This window comes from Talpa occidentalis, unplaced genomic scaffold, assembly GCF_014898055.3.
Source record: "Talpa occidentalis isolate TD23 unplaced genomic scaffold, MPIMG_talOcc4v2.1 talOcc4.3, whole genome shotgun sequence".
Classification (NCBI taxonomy): domain Eukaryota; kingdom Metazoa; phylum Chordata; class Mammalia; order Eulipotyphla; family Talpidae; genus Talpa; species Talpa occidentalis.
Window position 1 is genome coordinate 37,191,747 of NW_023603184.1, and position 20,676 is coordinate 37,212,422.

General features: G+C 38.9%; 1 protein-coding gene across 2 annotated transcripts in view; it reads right to left on the minus strand.

Moving 5' to 3' along the window:
- Positions 1 to 20,676, minus strand: part of STIM1 (stromal interaction molecule 1) — a 161,478-nt gene that overhangs the window by 37,234 nt on the left and 103,568 nt on the right. For both annotated transcript variants that reach the window (XM_037522841.1, XM_037522840.2), the window contains exon 3: positions 15,190 to 15,304. In XM_037522841.1, coding sequence (XP_037378738.1) covers positions 15,190 to 15,304 — 115 coding nt within the window. The remainder of the gene's footprint in view (positions 1 to 15,189; positions 15,305 to 20,676) is intronic.

Consider the following 20,676-nt stretch of genomic DNA (forward strand, 5'->3'; position numbering starts at 1 on the left):
GCATTGCAGGTCCAAGATAAATTACTTCTCTTCAAGAATTTGAACATTCCTCAAGTTTGAAAACTACTGTTAAAAGAAGCAAAAAGACAAACTTTTGAAGCTGAATGAAATGGTAAGATTCATCTTAAGGTTAACCTTAATGTTCATATCTTTACTAAAAGCTGTCTTTCATTAAATGCTAACTATCCTATTCATTTTTGCTCACCCACTCTTTCTCAAGTGTGCTTCACATAAACCGGCATCAATAAAAAAAAATTCGCTTCTAAATGAAAGATTCCAAAAACAATCTCATTGTGGGCCTCCAAAAAACAACAATCTCCTTAAACAAATACATAGCTCATTTGGATGGTTAACTTGTGAAACGTTGTCAAAAAATAGGCATTCCTCTCATAGGCACACCTCAGATGTTAGGCTGTTTCTGTCACTCTCACATAAGCTAGAGAAGTTGGAAGGCTGGGTCATGCCCTTACATTCTCCTACTGCCCTTACAGTGAATCCCAGCACAAGGTACATGGCAAGCACTCAGAAAGACATTGAATGAAACAAAGTTGAAAATAAAAGTGCTTTAATCTTTGTGCTCAAGAAGATGCTAGAGCTCAACAGGAAAGTTCTGAATCCAAGAGACTTCAGAGTTGGATGAGGCTAGTTACAGAAGCACAGGCAATAAGACAGAAAGGTGCCGGGGGAGGTAGGAGACAGGTATATTACACTCAGATTGCATCCTAGAGGACAAGATTGTGGAAGTTTGGGGTAAATATGCTTAATCAGTGCTTGGTTAAATTTCTAATTCCCTGTCTGGAATATATTGGAAGGAAGAGAGGAAATTATCCAAGAAATATGTTTAAATTCTAGGGCTGGGGAAAGACAAGATAACAGACCTAGAATAAAAGAAAGTAGAATATATTAGCCATTATTCCTAAAAATGAACAAATATATATATTCAATTTCAAGTTGAAGGTATAGGAGCATGACATACAGATATGAGGCAGAGAGACAAGTGCTAACCTGTACAGTATACAGAACAACATGCTCTTGCCACTGCTGCCAAGGGAGTTACTTCAATCTCATCCAACACAAAAGGGCCTTTCTACTTGGCATGTGGAATGGAAAGAAGGTCACTGTTTTGCCGTAAGAAAGGCCTGAGGCCAGCGGTGCTGCAAAAGCCTTTTGTCTACTGGGAGGGTGCCTTGATACAAGTCTGAGCATAGACACTTGGTATGCTGGACCTCCCCTACCCACATTCTACATTGCAGTGGAGGCAGGCAGAAATAGACCAGAGTTTCTCAATCTCTGTACCCCTGACATTTCGGATAAGATAATTCATTATTGCAGTGGGCTGTCTTATGCATTAAAGGTTGTTTAACAACATCACTGGCTTCCAGATGCCAGTAGAATGCTGCCAGACAGGACAATCAAAAATGTCTCTAGATATTGCCAAAATTTCCCTGGGAGACAAAACTACCCCTATCTGGGAACTACTGCTCTAAACACTACATTAAGTGAGACTGCAGGTATCAGTGGATCATTATGCTCCAATGACACTCCAGTGAACTGAGCATAGTTGGCACCCATATAGCTAAGCTATAGGGAGAAAGGATAATCAATGACTTCAGCATGTCAGGCCAAACCTCAAGGCAGTTGGTTTTTGGTTTCTGTATTCTAGAGATCATTCTGTTACCTAGGCAGGCACCCTGCATGGGTAAGGGCTTATGGCATGATGTTGCCCAACCAGAGTGACTGCAGTAATTCTGAATGAACTGCATCCTAATCAGGTAGCAGTGTCCTGGCCTGAAGATCTCACTAAACAGTCAAGATATCAGAGCCCTTTGTCCCTAAGGCTAAAGTACCTGAAAGTTAAAAGTCTTGTGCTTTCTCATTCCAAAAGACAAAGTAGGAAGAATCCCTGGACTAAGTAAGGAAGAAGACAACAGCAAGGACAGAGAGCTGAAGCTGTCATCAAGAGGCAACAGAGTTTGGCACAGGGAGCTTCGTACATTCAAACATTGCTCCAGTGGCTCATGTCCAGGTCCCAGGAAGACATGCAAGAGCCTGTCGCAAACACACAAGTGTCTCATAACCCTGAGACTGCCCACATGTCCTCCAGAGAGAGCAAAGACAGTATCTCTGGGGAAAATGACCATACACAATACTACACATAATCAGAGAAAGCCAATCCCTGTAGTTTTCTGCAACAAATAGTGCTTCATAAAACAAATGCACAAGGTGACTAACTCTGTATTTGTATTTATTTTTTTTCTGGCCAACCTTTTTTTTTTTTAAGTCTTTTTTTTTTTTTTTTAATAGAGGCATGTTTTATTTATTTGTTTGTTTGTTTGTTCGTTTTGTTTATACATGCACTGGGTACAGTCAGAAGCACGGGAGGGTGAGAGAATTCACCAGAGCCAGAGCGGGGAGCAGAGCAGGCAGAAGGACCAAAGTACACTGCTGAGGGGAGCAGCGGGCGGCAGGAGAGGTCTGCGCGCCATGTGGGACCCTCCTCCGGTGGCCGGGGAGCAGCCGGGGATCGAACCGGCGCCACAGAGGTCGCTGGCAGCTTCGCAACCCAGCGCTCAACCACTGCGCCACTGGGGAGGCCCCTGGCCAACCTTTTTAATGATATATCTCCCTGTGACATATTTTGAAGCTCACATTGCCAATAAATGAGTATGTTCATAAATTAGACTCAAATGTATTAGGAATGCTATAAAACATACATAAAAACAGAAGAATGAGGTAAAAATAAATGCAATATAAATACAAGCTTTGGTTTTTTCATATGGCACCTCAGAGACTGTCTAGCACATGCCCTCCTGAAATGTGCATAATGCCACTGGAAACCACGGGATATACAGTACAGCTCTTCCAACATGGAAGACCTGAACTTCACAGTTTGCCCTCGAGGCTGCCTCTGCTGCAGTTCACCGTCCTTACTTGGAGCAGCATCTTCTTTTTCATCCTGAACATTGCTCTCATACTTTGAGATCTTTGCTATTTCCAGAAAAGTTCTTTTCCTCTTGTTGGCTTGATAAACACCAACTCACCCTTAAAACCCAGTTCCACCACTTTACTTATTAAAGCTCCTTGAAGCCCATTTCAAAATTCCCTGTACTAAAACCTTCAAGATAAGCACTAGCTCTCTCTTCTCTGCTTATTATCACTTTCTTTTTGCAGATTTCTTTACTAACATGTATGTTATATTACTATTTAGTCATATATCTTTCTTCTCTGTTATTCTGTAAGCTATTTGGTATTTGGAAACATGTCTTTTCCATTATATATTCCTCAATTTCTAACACAGAGCTAAGTTATTATAAGTACCTTGTAAATAAGATGCAAGAATCTATATAAATGAATGAATGGATATGGTGGTAATTTGTGGTTCCTGGATCACTTACATATCCCATCAATATTACCATTATTTCTCACTAATCACATCACTCTCCTTCACAGACTTCTTTTGAAAGTAAAGGGGGGCGGTATTAAAAAGGAAAAAAGCACTTACGCATGTCAACAGACAACCTCAGAAATTGATGTTCAATTGGTTTCTCATAACTGAGAGTAAAGATACATGTTGGCCTCCATACTATGTTTCATAGATAGAAAAGAGTATTTTCCATTTGGGAAAGATTTTTTAAAATGCATAAAAACTCCTGTTTTATTCTGAGATAAACACACACAGAGAAAGAAAAGTGATTTATACTGCCAAATCCCTGGACATTTTAGAACTTTGGATTTTTTATTATAGAACATGTGAGTAAAAGCACCAGGTTCGAAGCTGAAAGACCTTGATTTCTATCCTATCTGCCACGGATAGGTTGCTAAATCACTTTAATAATTCTGAACCTCAATTTCTCTTTCTATAAATATTCATACATATAAATAGTCATCCAGTCTTGGAGCATTTTTGTTATACTACTTTGTACCAGGAACTGAGAACACAGCAGTGATCAAGACAGAGTCCTACCCCCATGTAGCTTGCAATCTAGTGATACCTATTTCCTAGAGTGTTGAATTAAATCAACTGATACGTTTGAAAATGCCTAATATTTAATACAAACTCAGTATTAACTATTTCTTCATATATTTAGTCAACAATGGGTAAATGTCGAGGGCTAGTCAGAATCTGGGTGATAGAGATAGATATAGGCCCACTTGGGTCTCCCTGGTGGCGCAGGGGTTAAAGTCTCTGTGCTATCGAGCTATATCCTCAAACACTGAGGCATGAGTTCCATACCCTTCCAGGGAGCTGACTCACATGGCATAGCAGACCTCTCCTTTCTTGCCCGCTGCTCCCCTCAGCAGTGTATTTCAGTAGAGTCGCCTGTTCTGCTCCCCACTCTATCTCTGGTGAATCCACTCACCCCCTGCACCTCTGATCTACACCCCAGTTCTTGTATGCATAAATGAATAAAAATAAACCTTTTAAAGAGAAAAAGAGAGAGAGGCCCACAAGGGGACAGCCACATGGACAAAGACACAGAACTATGAGATGTGTGGTATGCTCAGACAAAAATGACTCCAGTTTGTCTAAAGTCCAAAGGACATGGAAAGTGAGGCATTGCTGAGTTCAAATGATAAAAGTCTTTAAAAGCAGTTGATATCGGACCTCCCCTGGTGGCGCAGGCAGTTGAGCACCACGCTGTGAAGCTGTCTGCAGCCTCTGCAGTGCCAATTCGATCCCAGCCTGCTGGTGAGAATCCCACACGGTGTGGCAGACCTCTCCTGTCACGCCCACTGCTCCCCTCAGCAGTGTATTTTGTCAGTCTGCCTGTTCTGTTCCCCGCACTGTCTTTGGTGAATCCTCTCACCCTCCCGCACATCTGGACTGTACCCCAGTTTTTGTATAAATAAATAAATAAATCTTTAATAAAAAAAAGCAGTTGATATCAACTCTAAAATCATTTACTCACCAGGGGAAAAATATTTTATTGAGCACCAACTACTTGTAACACTCTAGAAGCTATGAATATAATATTATATGAAACAGAGTGCTAGATCCTTGGCCCTTACATTCTAGTAGACAGAAACAAACTAACACATTATAAACAAAAAATTAGATATTGTGTAGTGATGAGTACAATGAAGAAAAAGAAAGCATGGCAGAAAATAAAGGGTAGTACTCTATCAGATCAAATCAGAAAAGGCTTCTCTAATGGTGACATTTGATCAAAAAAATGAAAGTGTGAGTCAGATGGAAACTTGGGGTAAGGGTATTCCAGGCAGATGGAAGAGTAAAGTATTACTCCGTAGCACCTGAACTACAGTGATACTTCCAGGGAGATGCCAGGACAGATCCTTGGCTTGGTCAATCCTTTTGTTTCCAGGGGTAGAGTAAGTAGTAAGAAATGGGTTCCTGAATCAGTATTTCTTTCTCCACATGGACCGGTGATAACTTCGTGAAGACCTCATTTACTTTTGTGATTTCCAGTCCACATCACAAAAGAACTATGTCTGGCAGGAAGGTTGCCAGTGCCTTCTTTGACTCTCCCCCACAGCTGTGAGTCAGTCTTTCAGTCAATCAGTCAGATGCAGCATAGAAGTTAAGCATATGGGCACTGGAACCAGATGCCTTGGTTTGAATTCAGGATTTGCCACTTAGTAGATGTAAGACCATGGGAAAGTTACTTAACGTTTTTGTCACCTATAAAATGGTAAGAATCAGAGTCATCAAGTCCTAAGAGTGTAAGATACAGTAAGCTACAGGAAGCTCTTAACATACAGCAAATGCTAATCAAATATTAACTAATATTATTATTATCACTACTCATTTATTCATTAATTTACCAAGCTTTCACTGGCTTCTCAGGCAGGTTCTAGGTGATTTACTAGATACAGAGGTCTACATGACCTCCATTATCAAGGGCTCTCTTCTAGAGAGGGAAATATACAAGAAAATAAATAAGCAAGTGTAAAACAGTGTGTGTCATAAGGGATGTATGGGACGATGTGGAGGCATAGAGAAAGGAGTGACTGACTGCCAGATTGAATCAGAAAAGGCATCACAAAGCCCAGCTTATCTGGTTACTCTGTGCAGATAGCACTCCAAGACACCTATGAATCTTACCAAAGTGTCCCTCCCTAAAGATAGTTTGTGGCCTCCACCAATGCTTTGTTTCTCTGAGTATTTTCCTTCGAGCTCTCACTAGAAGCTTGTCATCTGCACCTTGAGTGAGTCAAAGGTCTTAGTTTTCTAATGTGATGTCAGCATCAAGCTCTGACCCATCACTGCAAAAAGAATCTGACCCTTGGACCTAGGCGTCATGTGACAAGCCCTCTAGGCTACTTGGCAAAAATCAGGTGTGGCTGGGCCAGCAGGACATACTATTAAAAATCACCCTCAGAGCAACTACATGGCTAGTAGAGAACCAGGTTAGAGAAAGACTACCAGCATTGCTTCAGAGTAGTAAGAGAATCTAGGTTGGGAATATTCAATGAACCAAGTAAGTTGTACCAGATCACACAAAAGCAGGGCCAAGGACAAACTTTTGTCTTCTACATCCCTACTCTTGGGACAGGAACTATTCTAAGTGTTTAAGATATATATAGAATCACATAAGCTAATATCCTCAAGCAGTCTGGTGGGGGGATAAAAGGTAAGGGAAAAGATCATTGCAATTTGTATGCTAAGTGCTATGATGAGCTAAGTCTAAGAGCTGTGGAAACACTAAAAGGGCACCTAACTTAATCTGCTGTTTTCAGGGAAGATGTCCTAAAGAAGGGGAAGCTTATGTTGAGTAAATTCAGTCTTCCTTGTCAAGCAGGATTAATCAAATCAACAAAGAAGAACAGAGGGAACTTTATATATGAAAGCATCAGGGAATGAAAGGGAATGGTATACCCTAGTAACTGCTGATAAATAAGTACAGTTACAGGAAAATATGATGAAAGGTGGTAGAAAATAAGAAAAATAAGTGAAACACAGAAATAAGCATGTGCCTGGTATGCTAAACTAATTCAGCATAATGCCTGGTATTGCCTACTCAGATTTAAAAAAAATTAATGCAGGTTAATTTGTTTTGTTTTTACTTGCCACAGTGGCTTTCAAAATGCAGGCTAGCTTGCACAAATTGTCAGAGAGAAACAGTATCTTTTGGAGCCAGATCATACAAAGGTGAGTAAGGAATCACAGAGAACCATAGCACGAAAATATAAAGAAACTCTCAGGATATGAAAGATGACCAGCTTTTTATTTATATGTACATATTGATCTCTTTTTTTTTTTTCCAACTGAGGTAACTCACATTGAGATTGTCAATAGGCAGTTATTTTCAATGCAGCTGACATCTCATAAATAAACATGGAAAAAATGACATTTTATATAATTCCTTTCATCAACAACTACTGAACTTTCAGTACCTCATTTTGCTGAGTTCCAAAGGAAAGTGCAGTTATGATCTAAGCTTATTTATTTCTACACAAACTTTAATATTATACTACCAATAGAAAAGCCAACACTTACCTTCTCAAAATAACATGTGATCGCTATATATGATTACACAGGAATACACTTGTAACATTTTTAGCGCTATCTTTATATTTGTCCAAGTTCCATTTAAGAATACCTTTTCCACCCAGAAATTTGGTGCCCTAGGATATCTGTTTCACTATTAAAAAAGAAAAAAATGGGGAGTCACTGAAAAATGTAAGCAGAGATGTGGTGAGATATTTATTTTAGAAAGACCTCTCTGGAACCAATTGAAATACAGCTAGGCTGAGCCAAAAGAACAGTATAAAAGCATCTAAGCAAAGATGATTAAGCTGAGATTTCTGCTTCAGGCCAAGATGAACTAACAGGGATGGAATTTGTCCTCCCTCTTCAAGTAATCAAAAAAAAAAAAAAAAAAAGAGAGAGAGAGAGAGAGAGAGAAAATATATAAAACAATAGTTTTCAAGACTCTGAACATCAGCCCACATTGGAGAGCAATTTTTGATAGATGGGAAACTAATGAGGCAATTCATACAATTGTCCCAGCTTATAGTCTTGAGAGGACTTCCAGGCCACAGTGCAGAGTAGAACTAAGGCAGAGAGAAGAAACAGAAATGGCCGATAGTGAGGTTCTTATTCTAAATGCAACAGTATATAATAACATCTCTTGAAAGTAGACTGTGATGTGGTAAAGATGCATATTTTAACAACCACAAAAATAACAAAGAGTTAAGCCAACAGAGCAGATAAAATTGAATCATAAAAAACAAATACTCATTGATCCAAAGACAGCAGAAAAAGGGGGAAAGGGAACAATAACAGATGGGATAAGCAGAAAACAAATTGCAAGATAATGGATTCAATTGTAACCATATTAATGACCACATCAAATGTAAGTGGTCTTAACATTCTAATTAAGAGACAGAAATTGTCACAGAGTGAGGGGAAAAAAACAGGCCCAACCATATGCTGCTGTAAGAAAAGCATTTTAAATATAAAAGTACAAAGAGATTAAAAGTAGGGGCTTCCCGGGAGGCACAGGGGTTAAAGTCTCAGCACTGTCAGGCTATAGCCAGCCAATGCCTCATGGGTCCAATCCTCAGGTAAGGAGCCAGCCCACACGGCACAGCAGACCTCTCCTGTCCCACTGCTCCCCTCAGCAGTATATTTCAGTAGATCTGCCTGTTTTGCCCCCAACTCTGTCTCTGGTGAATCCTCTCACCCAAATCCCCACCCCTGCACCTCTGGCCTACACCCCAGTTCTTGTACGCATAAATAAATAAATTGTTTTAAAAGATTAAAAGTAAGTAAATGGAAAAAGATATACCAAATTAACAATACTTAAAACTATAGTAATATCAAAGTAGATTCTAAAGCAAAGAATATTATGAGGGATAAAGAAGGTTATTTCATAATAATAGGGTTCAATAAATCAAGAAAAACGTAACAATCGTTACAGAGCTTCAAAATACATTAAGCAGAAACTCAGAATTAATTGCAAGAAGAAATAGGCAAAACCACAATTATAGTTGAAAATTTAGATACTCTGATAGAACAATAAACAATCCACAAAGAGAATAGACTTGAATGACACCATTAACCAACATGGCTTGATTGACATTTACAGAACACTCTACCCAAAAGCAGCCAAGTACACAAGATATACTATATGTATCTTGTGGACATAAAAAAATCAAAAGTCTTAAAAATTGAAAAGGGTTCAAGCAATATACAGACCACAATAGAATTAAGCTAGAAATCAAAATCAGGAAAAAAAAAACCCTGGAAAAATCTTCCAGTGTTTGGAAACTAAATAACATGTTTCTAAAAACTCACGAATCAAAAACATAAAAGCAGAAATAGAAAGTATTTTGAACTGAATAAAAATGAAATCATAAGACATTATCTAACATGTAAAAAACCAATACCAGACAGAAGTAAGATATAAGACAGATTTCAGAGATAGGCATTTCTGAAGCAAAAAGAACTCCTCGAATTGGAACACATTATTAAGGTTAGCAGAAGACTCTATCAGATTTTAAGTGTGAGAATAAGCATTTGTCATCATTTGTATATTTCTTTTGGGTATTTTTACTCTGTCTATACAACCAATAAATTAGTTGGAAAAAAGCAGTCTTATATATGACACCAAAGCATGATCCATAGAAGAACAGACTGATAAATTGGACTTCAGAAAAACTAAAACTTTCTGTTCTTCAAGATGCATTAAGTAAATAAAGACAAGCCAAAGTCTGGGAGAAATGTCTTCAAAGCATAACACAGAATACAGAGAAACCTTTCAAAATTCAACAGTACAAAAATGACGTAATTTAAAAAATAGACAAAAATCTACATGTCCCATCATGACATGAACTGCCATGACCCTTGACTTCTTGAAGAGGGGACTGCTAGGAACTAAGGGTGGAGTTAAGCAACCATGCTTAATATAAAATTGAACACCTGTGGGCCTGTCCTCTCTTGGCTTTGCCTGCCTTCGGTGTGTAACCAGGGTCTCAGCTCAGACAGCATTACTGGTAGGATGTATTGAACAATTAATCTCTCTCTCTCCCCCCACACTTCTCATTTCTCTTGTAAATAAGCCTTTTTACTAACCTTTCCCTGTGTGCCTGAACCTTGTGTCTTGTACTGAATTTTGTTTTGTTTTTTCTTGGAGGGCTTTTTTTTAATGTATTATTTTATATATGTGTGTGTATGTATGTGTGTATATATATGTATGTATGTATGTATGTATGTATATTACATCATTGTTCATTTTTCTACAATGTATGCATGTATGCTTCCTCCTCTTAGGTGTATTATTCCCCATAAAATTCCCACAACCAATTCACCTGTGAGCCATCACCATAGTCCCTTGTGCTCTTCCCTCCTTTATTTTGATCCCCCTACCTCCCCCTCCCTTTGTAGAATGTTTCTGATTTACAGATTCCTGCTAATTTTATTTATTTATTATTACTGTTATTTTTTTTCCTGATCCCTTATTCGGTCCTATACTGAGATTTTTAGTATGCTGGTAAGGACTCAACATCCAATTTCCTCCTGGGGGTTGCCCTGTAACAGTGCTTATGCTGTCTTCAATGGACAGTTTTGTCATCTTCCACTCTTCTTTTTCATTTAGTTTATGAAGTTGGTGTACTTAAATTTAGTTAACTAGAAACCTATTGTTCCTCTACTGACACAGCTATATGTTCCTCCCCCTGACTTCTTTAAACAGTTCCACTCCTTGCCTTTTGAATTTTCCATACTCAAAAAAAGAAGGTGAGGTTGATAGAAACTTCTTCACCAATTATCTTTCTTCTACTCACCCTCCCCCCAATGTAACAACAAATGGTTGAGGCATTTAACTAAACAAGTGCAAGATTTACTTAGCAAAGTATTTTTAAATAGTTAAAAGAACAGAATAAACATATCTCTCAATGGGTTTATGTAAAAGCAAAAAGGGACACCAACTCTTTTATATTGGTCTGGTTTAGCAGAAGTCCAATGCCAGCTGGCCACTCTGTTATGTCAACAAAAAAAGACCAGTTCTGCAGGGTTTTATCTCTAGGAGCCTCTTGGTTGTCCAGTACTGTTCCACAATCTCCTATGAAAAACCCCATCCAAGAAGGAGATCTGTGAGCTAATCTCATTATTTCCAAAAGTCAAGGAGAAAATAAACACTTTCTTAAAACAAAGATCAGAGACATAACGCCAGGTTCTTGAGCTGGAACTGTATTATTTAAAATAGATAATTATAATGTCTTTGAGCCATAAAAATGAGGCAAGAAATTATTACTTAAGAAATATGTTTTATTTGGCAGTAAGTGTCTTTTCAAACTGGTCTCAGGAAAGGGCAGAAGAAACAGTAATGTACTTTGTGTTGGAAGAACGCTTCAGAGGAGCATCCTTGTAGGTCAGTACCTCTCACTGCCCCTCACCACTGCTTTCACTGGCTCAAAGATGCAAATAACATGAATAAATTTCTCAGAGTCTACAAAAATCCCTTCCTTTAAAGAACTGCCACTCTCCCTACTCACAGTGTCTTAGGTTATAAATTACAGCACTCCCCAACCACGTCACATGCTCTCTCACAACTCCACCATATCTGACTTTGGAAAAAAGACTCTTAAAGAGTTTTGTCACCTTCCACACTTCGTTTTCATTTAGATATCTATTGATATCTAAGAGCAGCCAAACAGAAAGGGCCAATTCCCTAGTCTCAGCTGCAGGGATCCCTGGACTTGCCCTTATTCTAGATCCTTCCTCAGTCCTTTTAGGACAACTCTTCCTTGTTTAATTAATTTTGTATAATATAGAGTTTGGTTGGTCAATTCTCTTATTCATCATGGGCCCCTAGGATCAACACTTGACTTCATGTTAATGAGATGACTCTGGATGAGGGCATGTCACCAGAAAGACCAACCATGTGACACAAAGATTGGGGCATTAAGCCAGGTGGTATCAATCCAACATTAGGGGAAGGAAAGGGTACTGGAAAATGAGTTCAACTATGTTGAAATGATTTGATCAATCATGCCTAAGGACTAGGATTCCAATAAAATTTAAAAAAAAAAAAAAACCTCTGGACACTGAAGCTCATTTGAGAGTCCTGATTGGCAAACACATTGATGACTGACACACCAGGAGGGTGACATGTCTTGATTCTGTGTGTCCACATTTAGGACCTCCAGGACTTCATCCTATGGGTCTTTTTTGGTTGGTCCTAATTTTTATCCTTTGTAATAAAATGTAATCATTAGCATAGTACTTTCCTGAGTTCTGTTGTCATTTAACAAATTATCAAAACTGAGGGAATAGTGGAAACCTAAGATTTTATAGTCAGTTCATTAGAATACAAGTGGCCTGGAGACACTCAGGCCATAATAATGTCTTGTATGGTGTCTAAAGTGAGGGAAATCTTGTTGGGGATTGTTCCCTGAACTTGTGAGATCTGCACTAACTGTCTAAGTAATGAGTGACAGAATTGCATTACATTATTTCACTGAATCACTCTCTTTGTCTCACTTTCTTCATCTCTAAATGAAGGCAATCACAGTATCTATACATCATAAGATTTCTGTGAGAAATAAACGAGATAATATACATAAAGCATCGAGAACAGTGCCTGGTCATATTAAATACTAATAGTTTTTGAGTTGTTATTGTTGTTTTTGGTTATTAAAGTCCAAACCTGACTAATGTAGAGATTATCAGACTGCTCTGCTGAAATGTAAATAATACGGCGAAAGACTGGCTCCCAACATTAGTCAGAAAATGTTAACAATACTAATCACATATATAGTACTGACATTGGCCAGCTAACTTTCTGGACACAAATGATCACTAATATCTACAACATCTAGCAAAACTCATATGAACCAGTTTGAACCAGTGCCAAAATATTACAAGCTTTTTGTAGCTCTGGAAATCATCAGTCCAGAAAGATCAGGGGCCTTGTTCTGAATAATGAAGCAAATTGTGGGAAGAATCTAAACAAAAAGATTCTCACTTTTAAGATTGTCAAACTACCAGGCATGATATATGGTAAGCAAATCCTAAAATGGTACATATATATCACTTCTCAGCTTAGCTGTAGCTACATCACTGTGCATTGAAATATTTTTCTTTGCTCATTAGTAATGGGGAAAAATACTCCCGAAAATTCACTCCATGGTTTTCTACCTTCCTGTAATTCAGAACACATTTGGAAGTATTCCAAATAGCTGTTGATTCCAGAAATAAAGTTCTTACCAGAAAATTGTCTTGGGTTGTTTTCTAGTAGCATAATTAGTTACTTTATTTCTGCCCTCTCTCGGTCACTTTCTCTTTCCAGCTACGTCTGTGTGAGCTTTCAAAGAAGACCAGGAATGCGCTTCCTGCATTTAAAGTTCCATTCTTAAAAACCAGGCACCATGCCCTCATGTTATTACAGGAAAGGAAGAAAACTAAAAGTAAATGGTACTGATAGATTTTTTCCTGGTATAATACTGGTATAATTCCAAGGATTATTCACTGTCTGAGCTCTCATCCATAGTGTGAAAATTAATATACAGAAGCCCTATTTAAATGAGATCAGGCGGTTAGAAGAGAGTTCCTGTGTAAGCATAATCAGCAAACCACAGTACCCAACGTGCCTTGCATCTTCAACAGAATGTGATGCTTCCTCCCCAACTCAGAAGGAAGGAAGGAGGCATCTCTACCCAAAGGAGATAGGAGGGGGGGTTGACCCTAAAATTGGGGAGAATGCACAAACATCTTCCTTGGAGACTCTATTTTTGCAAATTCTGGTTTGTTATTGTTTCCAAAGAAACCCATTTTATTTGTGAAATAACAAATTACTTTTTGTTTCAGATCAAAAGTAAACAAGCCTGTGCTCCAAAGCTATTAGATAAAAGCTCCCATAAAAAACTCAGCTTCCAAAGATTTCCAGAATGCTGTCTCTATAGCTACAGAATGTATTTTCTAAATAGATAAAACAGAGTTAAGAAGTGTGAGCCTAGAACCAGGATTAGATCTAGGTCCTCCTGCTGTCAATCTAATGCTCTCACATTAGAGGTAACAACTTCCAGGTCTCATATTCTATAATCCTAGGTCAAAATTCAAGCAAAAATAGAAGCCACATCATTCCTATCAAAACTGGTCTTCTCTAACATCAAACCAATGTTTTCTAGCAAGATGGTACAGAAAAGCATTGGCCTAGAGAATAGAAGGCCCGAGTCTAAGTCCTCCCTTTCCCGTTTACTAAATGCATGACAATGAATAACTTTATAAATCTAGCCCTAAGGTTCCTCATAGACAATACCAAGTATACTGGTGGTCATTTATGTTTAACCCTTCTTAGCAGTAAGACCTACCTTAATTTAAGAGACCCTGGGAAGAGAATGCTTCAAATCCTGTTAGTGTCAAAGGAAGCTCTAGATAGAGACACAGATGGAGAGAGTAAAACCCTATTTTTCTCTTCCTTGTCACATCTCACACAATTAAGTATATTCTTACTGAGAGCTTGTGAAGCAAATCACCAGGGTGGGGGGATGGTAGGCATCATGATTTAGCAGTTTTACACATGAAATGATCTAAAGTTTCTATCTAATACGTTCAACATGAGATAGCAGAGTGATGTGATGGCTGTAGGCAGGAGCATGTAATCAGACTGCACTAACAGATGCATGGGGTCCACATTGAGAAACAGGCAGTCCTGCTCAACCCTGTGCTGATCAAACCACACCCAGGGGGGTTTGCATCCAACTCCAGGAAGCGTAATCTAAGACAGACATTAACAAAAGCATTCATAGGCAGGATACAAAGATAAGAGGACAAAGAAAGCATGTTTTCTTCAAAGAACTAGAGCTATTTAACCTGGAAAAGAGAAGACTCAGGGGAGAGTTCACCTATAGTTGTACTGAATCTTTGAATTATCTCAGACTCAGTAGAGCTGGAACCAAGTAGGATTTACAGGGGGGAAAAGTGTTGCCTCAAAAGGTCAACAAGCTCCCTATCTCCAGAGATGGGGGGCCAGGGGGAAGGGGGAATGTTAGAGATAGGATGGAATTCAATAAGATTTCTAATGAAAAATAACTCCAAGTCTGTTTGGAGGCCCTTCCTCAACTTCCAGGAGTCATATTCAGTAACTGTATGTAGAGCTACTTCAATAATTGGCTCTTTACTAAGCATCTCATTTACTCATATTTGTTTAAGATAAATCCGCTGTCCAATCTTCTCTGTTCTCTAAACCTTCCAGAAACTAGGATTGACAGTTTGCCTGTTACCTTCAGAGGACTTCCATGCCTTCCACAGGTCCTCCACGCTGATGAGCTTATCCTCACCATGGAAGGTGCTGTGTTTCACCGTTGGGTCATGATAATTGAGGTCTTCCCTTAGGAACTGCAAGTGAAAAGCATAAAGTCACAAGAGATACCTGGGATCTGGCCCACCAAGCCCTGCACACAGGTCATCAGGTTATCCACACCCCATCTACCCAGTACACAAGTACATATCATCAGTCATGTATCCTCCCATGCCTTTTCTTCTTTGTTACGTGATTTAATTGGGGGAAAAAATGAGTAAGAGAGTGCGTCCTATACTTTTTTTTTTTTAGTTATGGAAAGATAATGAATCACAGTTCACTGAAAGACAATAAGTCAAATAAGATAAGACGTCTTATTTATACACTAAACAATATTCCAATATTTTCTCATCCAAACCTAACAACCAATAAATTATCACACCTACTTTACAAATGAAAACAGTAATACTTTCAGAGATAGAGCAATTGGCCCCCAAATCACAGTAAGTTTAGAGAGGTTATGCACTGTGATAGTATTGAATATGTCCACCATTCTCTGACAATTCTCACACAAAAGTTTAATTTCCCTCCCCTTGAATATAGCCCGACATTAGTGACTCATCTTCTAACACAGAGAATGCAACAGCAGTGATGCTGAATGATTTCCAAGGCTTGTTTAGAAAAGGCCACGTGAATTCCACTGGACTCTCTCCTTTTTGGGATACAAGTCCTAAGAATCCTGAGTTACTATGTAAGAAGTCTGCCTATCCAGAAACCACCACGCCATTTTGTGGAAAGACTATAAGAAGACAGAGAGATCTAGGCAGCCCCATCTGTCTGAGTCTTCTAAGCCAGGAGTCAGATAGGTGAGTGGCTGAGACGTGATTCAAGTCAACTCACTTGATGCCAAGTGGACAAGCTGAGCTCTCCCCGCTGAGCCACGTCCAGATTGCAGATACTTGACAAAGTAAATGTTGTTGCTATTTTAAGTCACTAAGTTTTGGGGATGTTTCTTATGCAGTATTATAAAACTGAAACATCTGCTCAAGGATATAGCGGATAAGTGATGAAGTTAGTATTCCTACCCAAGATATCTGACTTAGTAGTCTAAATTTTTTCCCTTGCACTGCATATGTTGTCTTCTAATTATCTGAACTTCTTTTAATATTACTTTACAACAGAGTAGAAAAACTAAAGAAATTAAACCTTTTAGAAATTTAACCCATTCAGCCCAGTCCGCTCTATAGTCAAACATCAAAGAAATATGCAATTCTGATCACTAATCTCTCAAGAACATATTTTAGTAGGATTTTCAGGAAATGCCTCTTAACTATTTTTTGTTATTCCCAGGATCCAGGAAATGGCTTCATATAGAGTGATATCACTAAATGTTTTTGATTAAATGAATAGATGGTTGACAGTATGGTCCCAGATTCCTTAGACCCATAATCAAAGGGTGATTTCATCCCCTGGGATTTACAGACATTAGACATCTGGGCTTAATGACTCAGGAGAGATGTTTAGGAGAGTTCACATTAGCGCATTCTCACCTAATCAGACTCTAGGCTGCTGAGCAAAAGGAACTTGATAACGTCTACAACATGCTCTGTGCAATACAGCTTACTATACTGATGCACAGGTTCTACATCTGACCTGGCCAAGCCACTAGAAACATATGGCCATTGAGCACTCATAATGTGACTAATGTGACTTAAGTACTAAATTTTTTAAATTAATTTAGATTTAAATGACTACATGTGGCTTGTGGTCACATATTAGCGCGCAGGTCTAATACACAAGGTACAGGTATGGCCTAGCTACTCTCCCTTGAAGGATAAGTGATGAAGTAAGGAAGCTGACACCTCTGGTGAGATGAAGAGGTGGAAGCAAAAATTTAACAATTTTTTGTGCCCTCTGGCCACAATTAAAGTCAGGTCCTAACATTCATGATAAACAGTCTAGCACATGGGCTGAAGAGCCCAGCTCTTCAAAAGCAAACTAAAGAAGGTATTCTTGGATTCCTTTTTTTTTTAAAGATTTATTTATTTATACAAGAACTGGGGTACAGCCAGAGGTGTGGGAGGGTGAGAGAATTCACCAGAGACAGAGTAGGGAGCAGAACAAGCAGACAAACCAAAGACTCTGCTGAAGGGAGCAGCAGGCAAGGCAGGAGAGGTCTGCAGCATCATGTGGGTATCTCCCTGGCTGCCCAGGATTTGAACCCGCGCTTCAGAGGCTGCTGACAGCTTCACAGCTTCACAGCACAGCACTCAACCCGCTGTGCTACCGGGGAGGCCCAATTTTTGGATTTCTAAATAATCAACCTCTTAGGCCATTTGACATTCAATTTATTATATGATGTAAGTTGGGAATCTTAACATTTTCCCCCAAGTTGCCACCCAGTCATCCCAAGCCCATTCATTAAATTCCCTGTATTCTATTCCTTTTTTAAAAAATGTTATTTAATAATTAATTAAATCCTTACATACAGATAGGCATGTTTCCAGGCTCTCCATTCTCTTACACTAAACCATATTTCTATTTTTGTGTTAGCACTTGACTATTTTATTAATCTTATTTTTTCTTTATACTCAGAAAAAATGTCTAATGTCTCAATCTCCTCCTCTTCCCATGGCTCTTCTACTTCACAATATTTCTTGTCAATTTCAGCTGCTTATTTTTCAAAATTAATCTTAAAGCAATTTTGTTAATTTTATGAAGCATCTGACTGTTCTCACTGGGGACCTAAGTAATGTGATAATTAGACCTTAAACACCAGACACTGGAATGTCTCAAGGAAGACACAGTCACAAGCAGTCTGAGACAGCCAGTCTGGAGCAGAAATTCATTCATTCACTTAGGCAATAAATATAAGATTTCCATTTATCAGGCATTTTTCCAGCCACTAAAAATGCAGTAAGTAGTAAACCAAACATTATACAATCTTTGTCCTCACTGAGTTGACATACTATTTAGGTAAGAGAGACATCTAGTTATCCATCTATTTATTTATTTTCCAGTTTCTGAGTTTTTATTAACATGAATTTTTTAATAGTATATAATTGCTTTTGTTTTATTTTTTATAATTTAATTTTATTTATATGTATTTTACATCATTCTTCCTTTTTTGCACAATGCATGCTTTCTCATTTTAGGTGAAGTCCCCGCAAAATTCCCATTATCAACTCCCCCATACACCATCACCACAGTCCCTTGTGTAAGAACACATTCCTTCCCATTTGGCCCCTCTCCCTACCCCTCTCCTGCCAACAGTCTCTAATTAATAGTTGCCTATTAATTTTGTTTTTTAATTTATTATAATTATTTTTCCCGGTCCCTTATTTGGTTCCCCTACATTCCTCCTATAAGTGAAACCATCCAATATTTGTCTTTTTCCTTCTAGCTTATTTCACTGAGCATAATCTCTTCCAGCTCGATCCACGTTGCTGTGAATGGCATGTGTTTGTCCTCTTTGATTGCTGAATAGTATTCCATTGCATATATATATCCCACATCTTCTTGATCCAGTCATCTATTTTGGGGCACTTGGGTTGTTTCCATAGCTTACCTATTGTGATCAGTGCTGCAATAAACATAGGGGTGCAGATTCCCTTTTGAATTAATGTTTTTGTGTCCTTTGGGTAGATTCCTAGGAGTGGAATTGCTGGGTCATATGGAAGCTCCATTTTTTGTAGTTTGAGATACCTCCACACAGTTTTCCATAGTGGTTTATTTTTATTTATTTATGCATACAAGAACGGTGGTGTAGGCCAGAGGTGCAGGGGCATGGGAGGATTCACCAGAAACAGAGTGGAGAGTGTAACAGCAGGATCCACTGAAATACATGGCTAAGGAGAGCAGCGGGTGAGACATGAGAGGTCTGCTGCACCATGTGGACTAGCTCCCTGGCCAGGGATCAAACTCATGCAGTAATGGCTGGCGATAGCTTGATAGTGCTGAAACTTTAACCTCTGTGTCAACAGGAAGGCCCTAACATGAACTTTTAAAACAAGCATCCATATCAGTGAGAGTGGGAAAGGATAGGAAATATGGGCAGGACAGAGGAAGGAATTCTGTTCTATTAGTATTAAAGTTCCAGGTCCCATCACAGGTTTCAAATTCTCCCAGAGACACATAATCCTTGAAAAATCACATACCACTTCTTTAAGATACTCTCATTACTACAGGTGCCAATTTGGGCTGTGATTAGCTTCTTAAGGTCCCCAATAATGTCATCTGTGTTGAATATAATACAGATTCCCCAGACAATCCTTATAGACAACCTTGATCATTCTTGCTGGAGTTGAAATCACCTGGCACCTACCAATGCTTCTTCACTCAAATGCAAAACTGGACAATAATAATTTCTATAAAGCCAGAAAAGGGAATAAGGAATGCCAAGAGTAATCACGTTAGTGGTTTGTCATTTTTATCAGAGGAAAGTCTCATAAAGAAGATGACTTTCAGGAAAATAAATAAAGGAGATGTTGGAGAAAGACAAGCAGAATAACTGAGAGAAGCGTATGCCAAGTATGGGGAATGGCAAATGCAAAGACCCTGAGGCAAGAACATACTAGGCATATTCATCGAGCAGCAAGAAAGCCAGTGAGACTGAATAGTGACTACTAGGCAATGAACTCAGGGAAGCAACAGAGTTCCAGATGGTAAGGGCCCATGCAAACCATTACAAGGACGTTGACGTTTACTCTGAGAAGGAAGCTGTTGGAAGAATTTAAATAGAGACACAAAGTGATCGCATTTGCATTTTTTAAAAGGATTTCTCTGAATGCTATATTTAGAAACAGATTGTAAGAAGGCAAGGGCAGCTGCAGGGAAATCAGTATGGTGGGTCAGTCAGTCATGGTGTCAGTCAGTCTAGATCTGAGTTAATGGTGGCTTGAAACCAAGTAGTAGTGTGACAGCAAAGAGAAACTGTCAGGTTTTGCATATATTTTATTTTTTTTTTAAGTTTTTTTTTTTTTTGGTAAGATTTTTTTTTTTGTAAGATTTATTTATTTATTTATACAAGAACTGGGTACAGTCAGCAGCGTGAGAGGGTGAGAGAATTCACCAGAGCCAGAGCGGGGAGCAGAGCAGGCAGAAGGACCGAAGTACACTGCTGAGGGGAGCAGCGGGCGGCAGGAGAGGTCTGCGCGCCATGCGGGACCCTCCTCCAGTGGCCAGGGAGCAGCCGGGGATCGAACTGGTGCTGCAGAGGCAGCAGGTAGCTTCACAACCCAGCGCGCAACCGCTGCGCCACTGGGGAGGCCCGAGGTTTTGCATATATTTTAAAGAGATCAAATCTATAATCCTAATCTTTTAGTTTTGATTCATCAGGTCACGAAGATATACTCTACTTTGGTCCTCCTAGTTTCTAAGGCAGACCCTCAAGACTAAACATTTATCATATGGGGATCTTAGAGGCAGAAATGTCATAATCTCCAAGGAAGAGGATTTTTTGCCATTACCA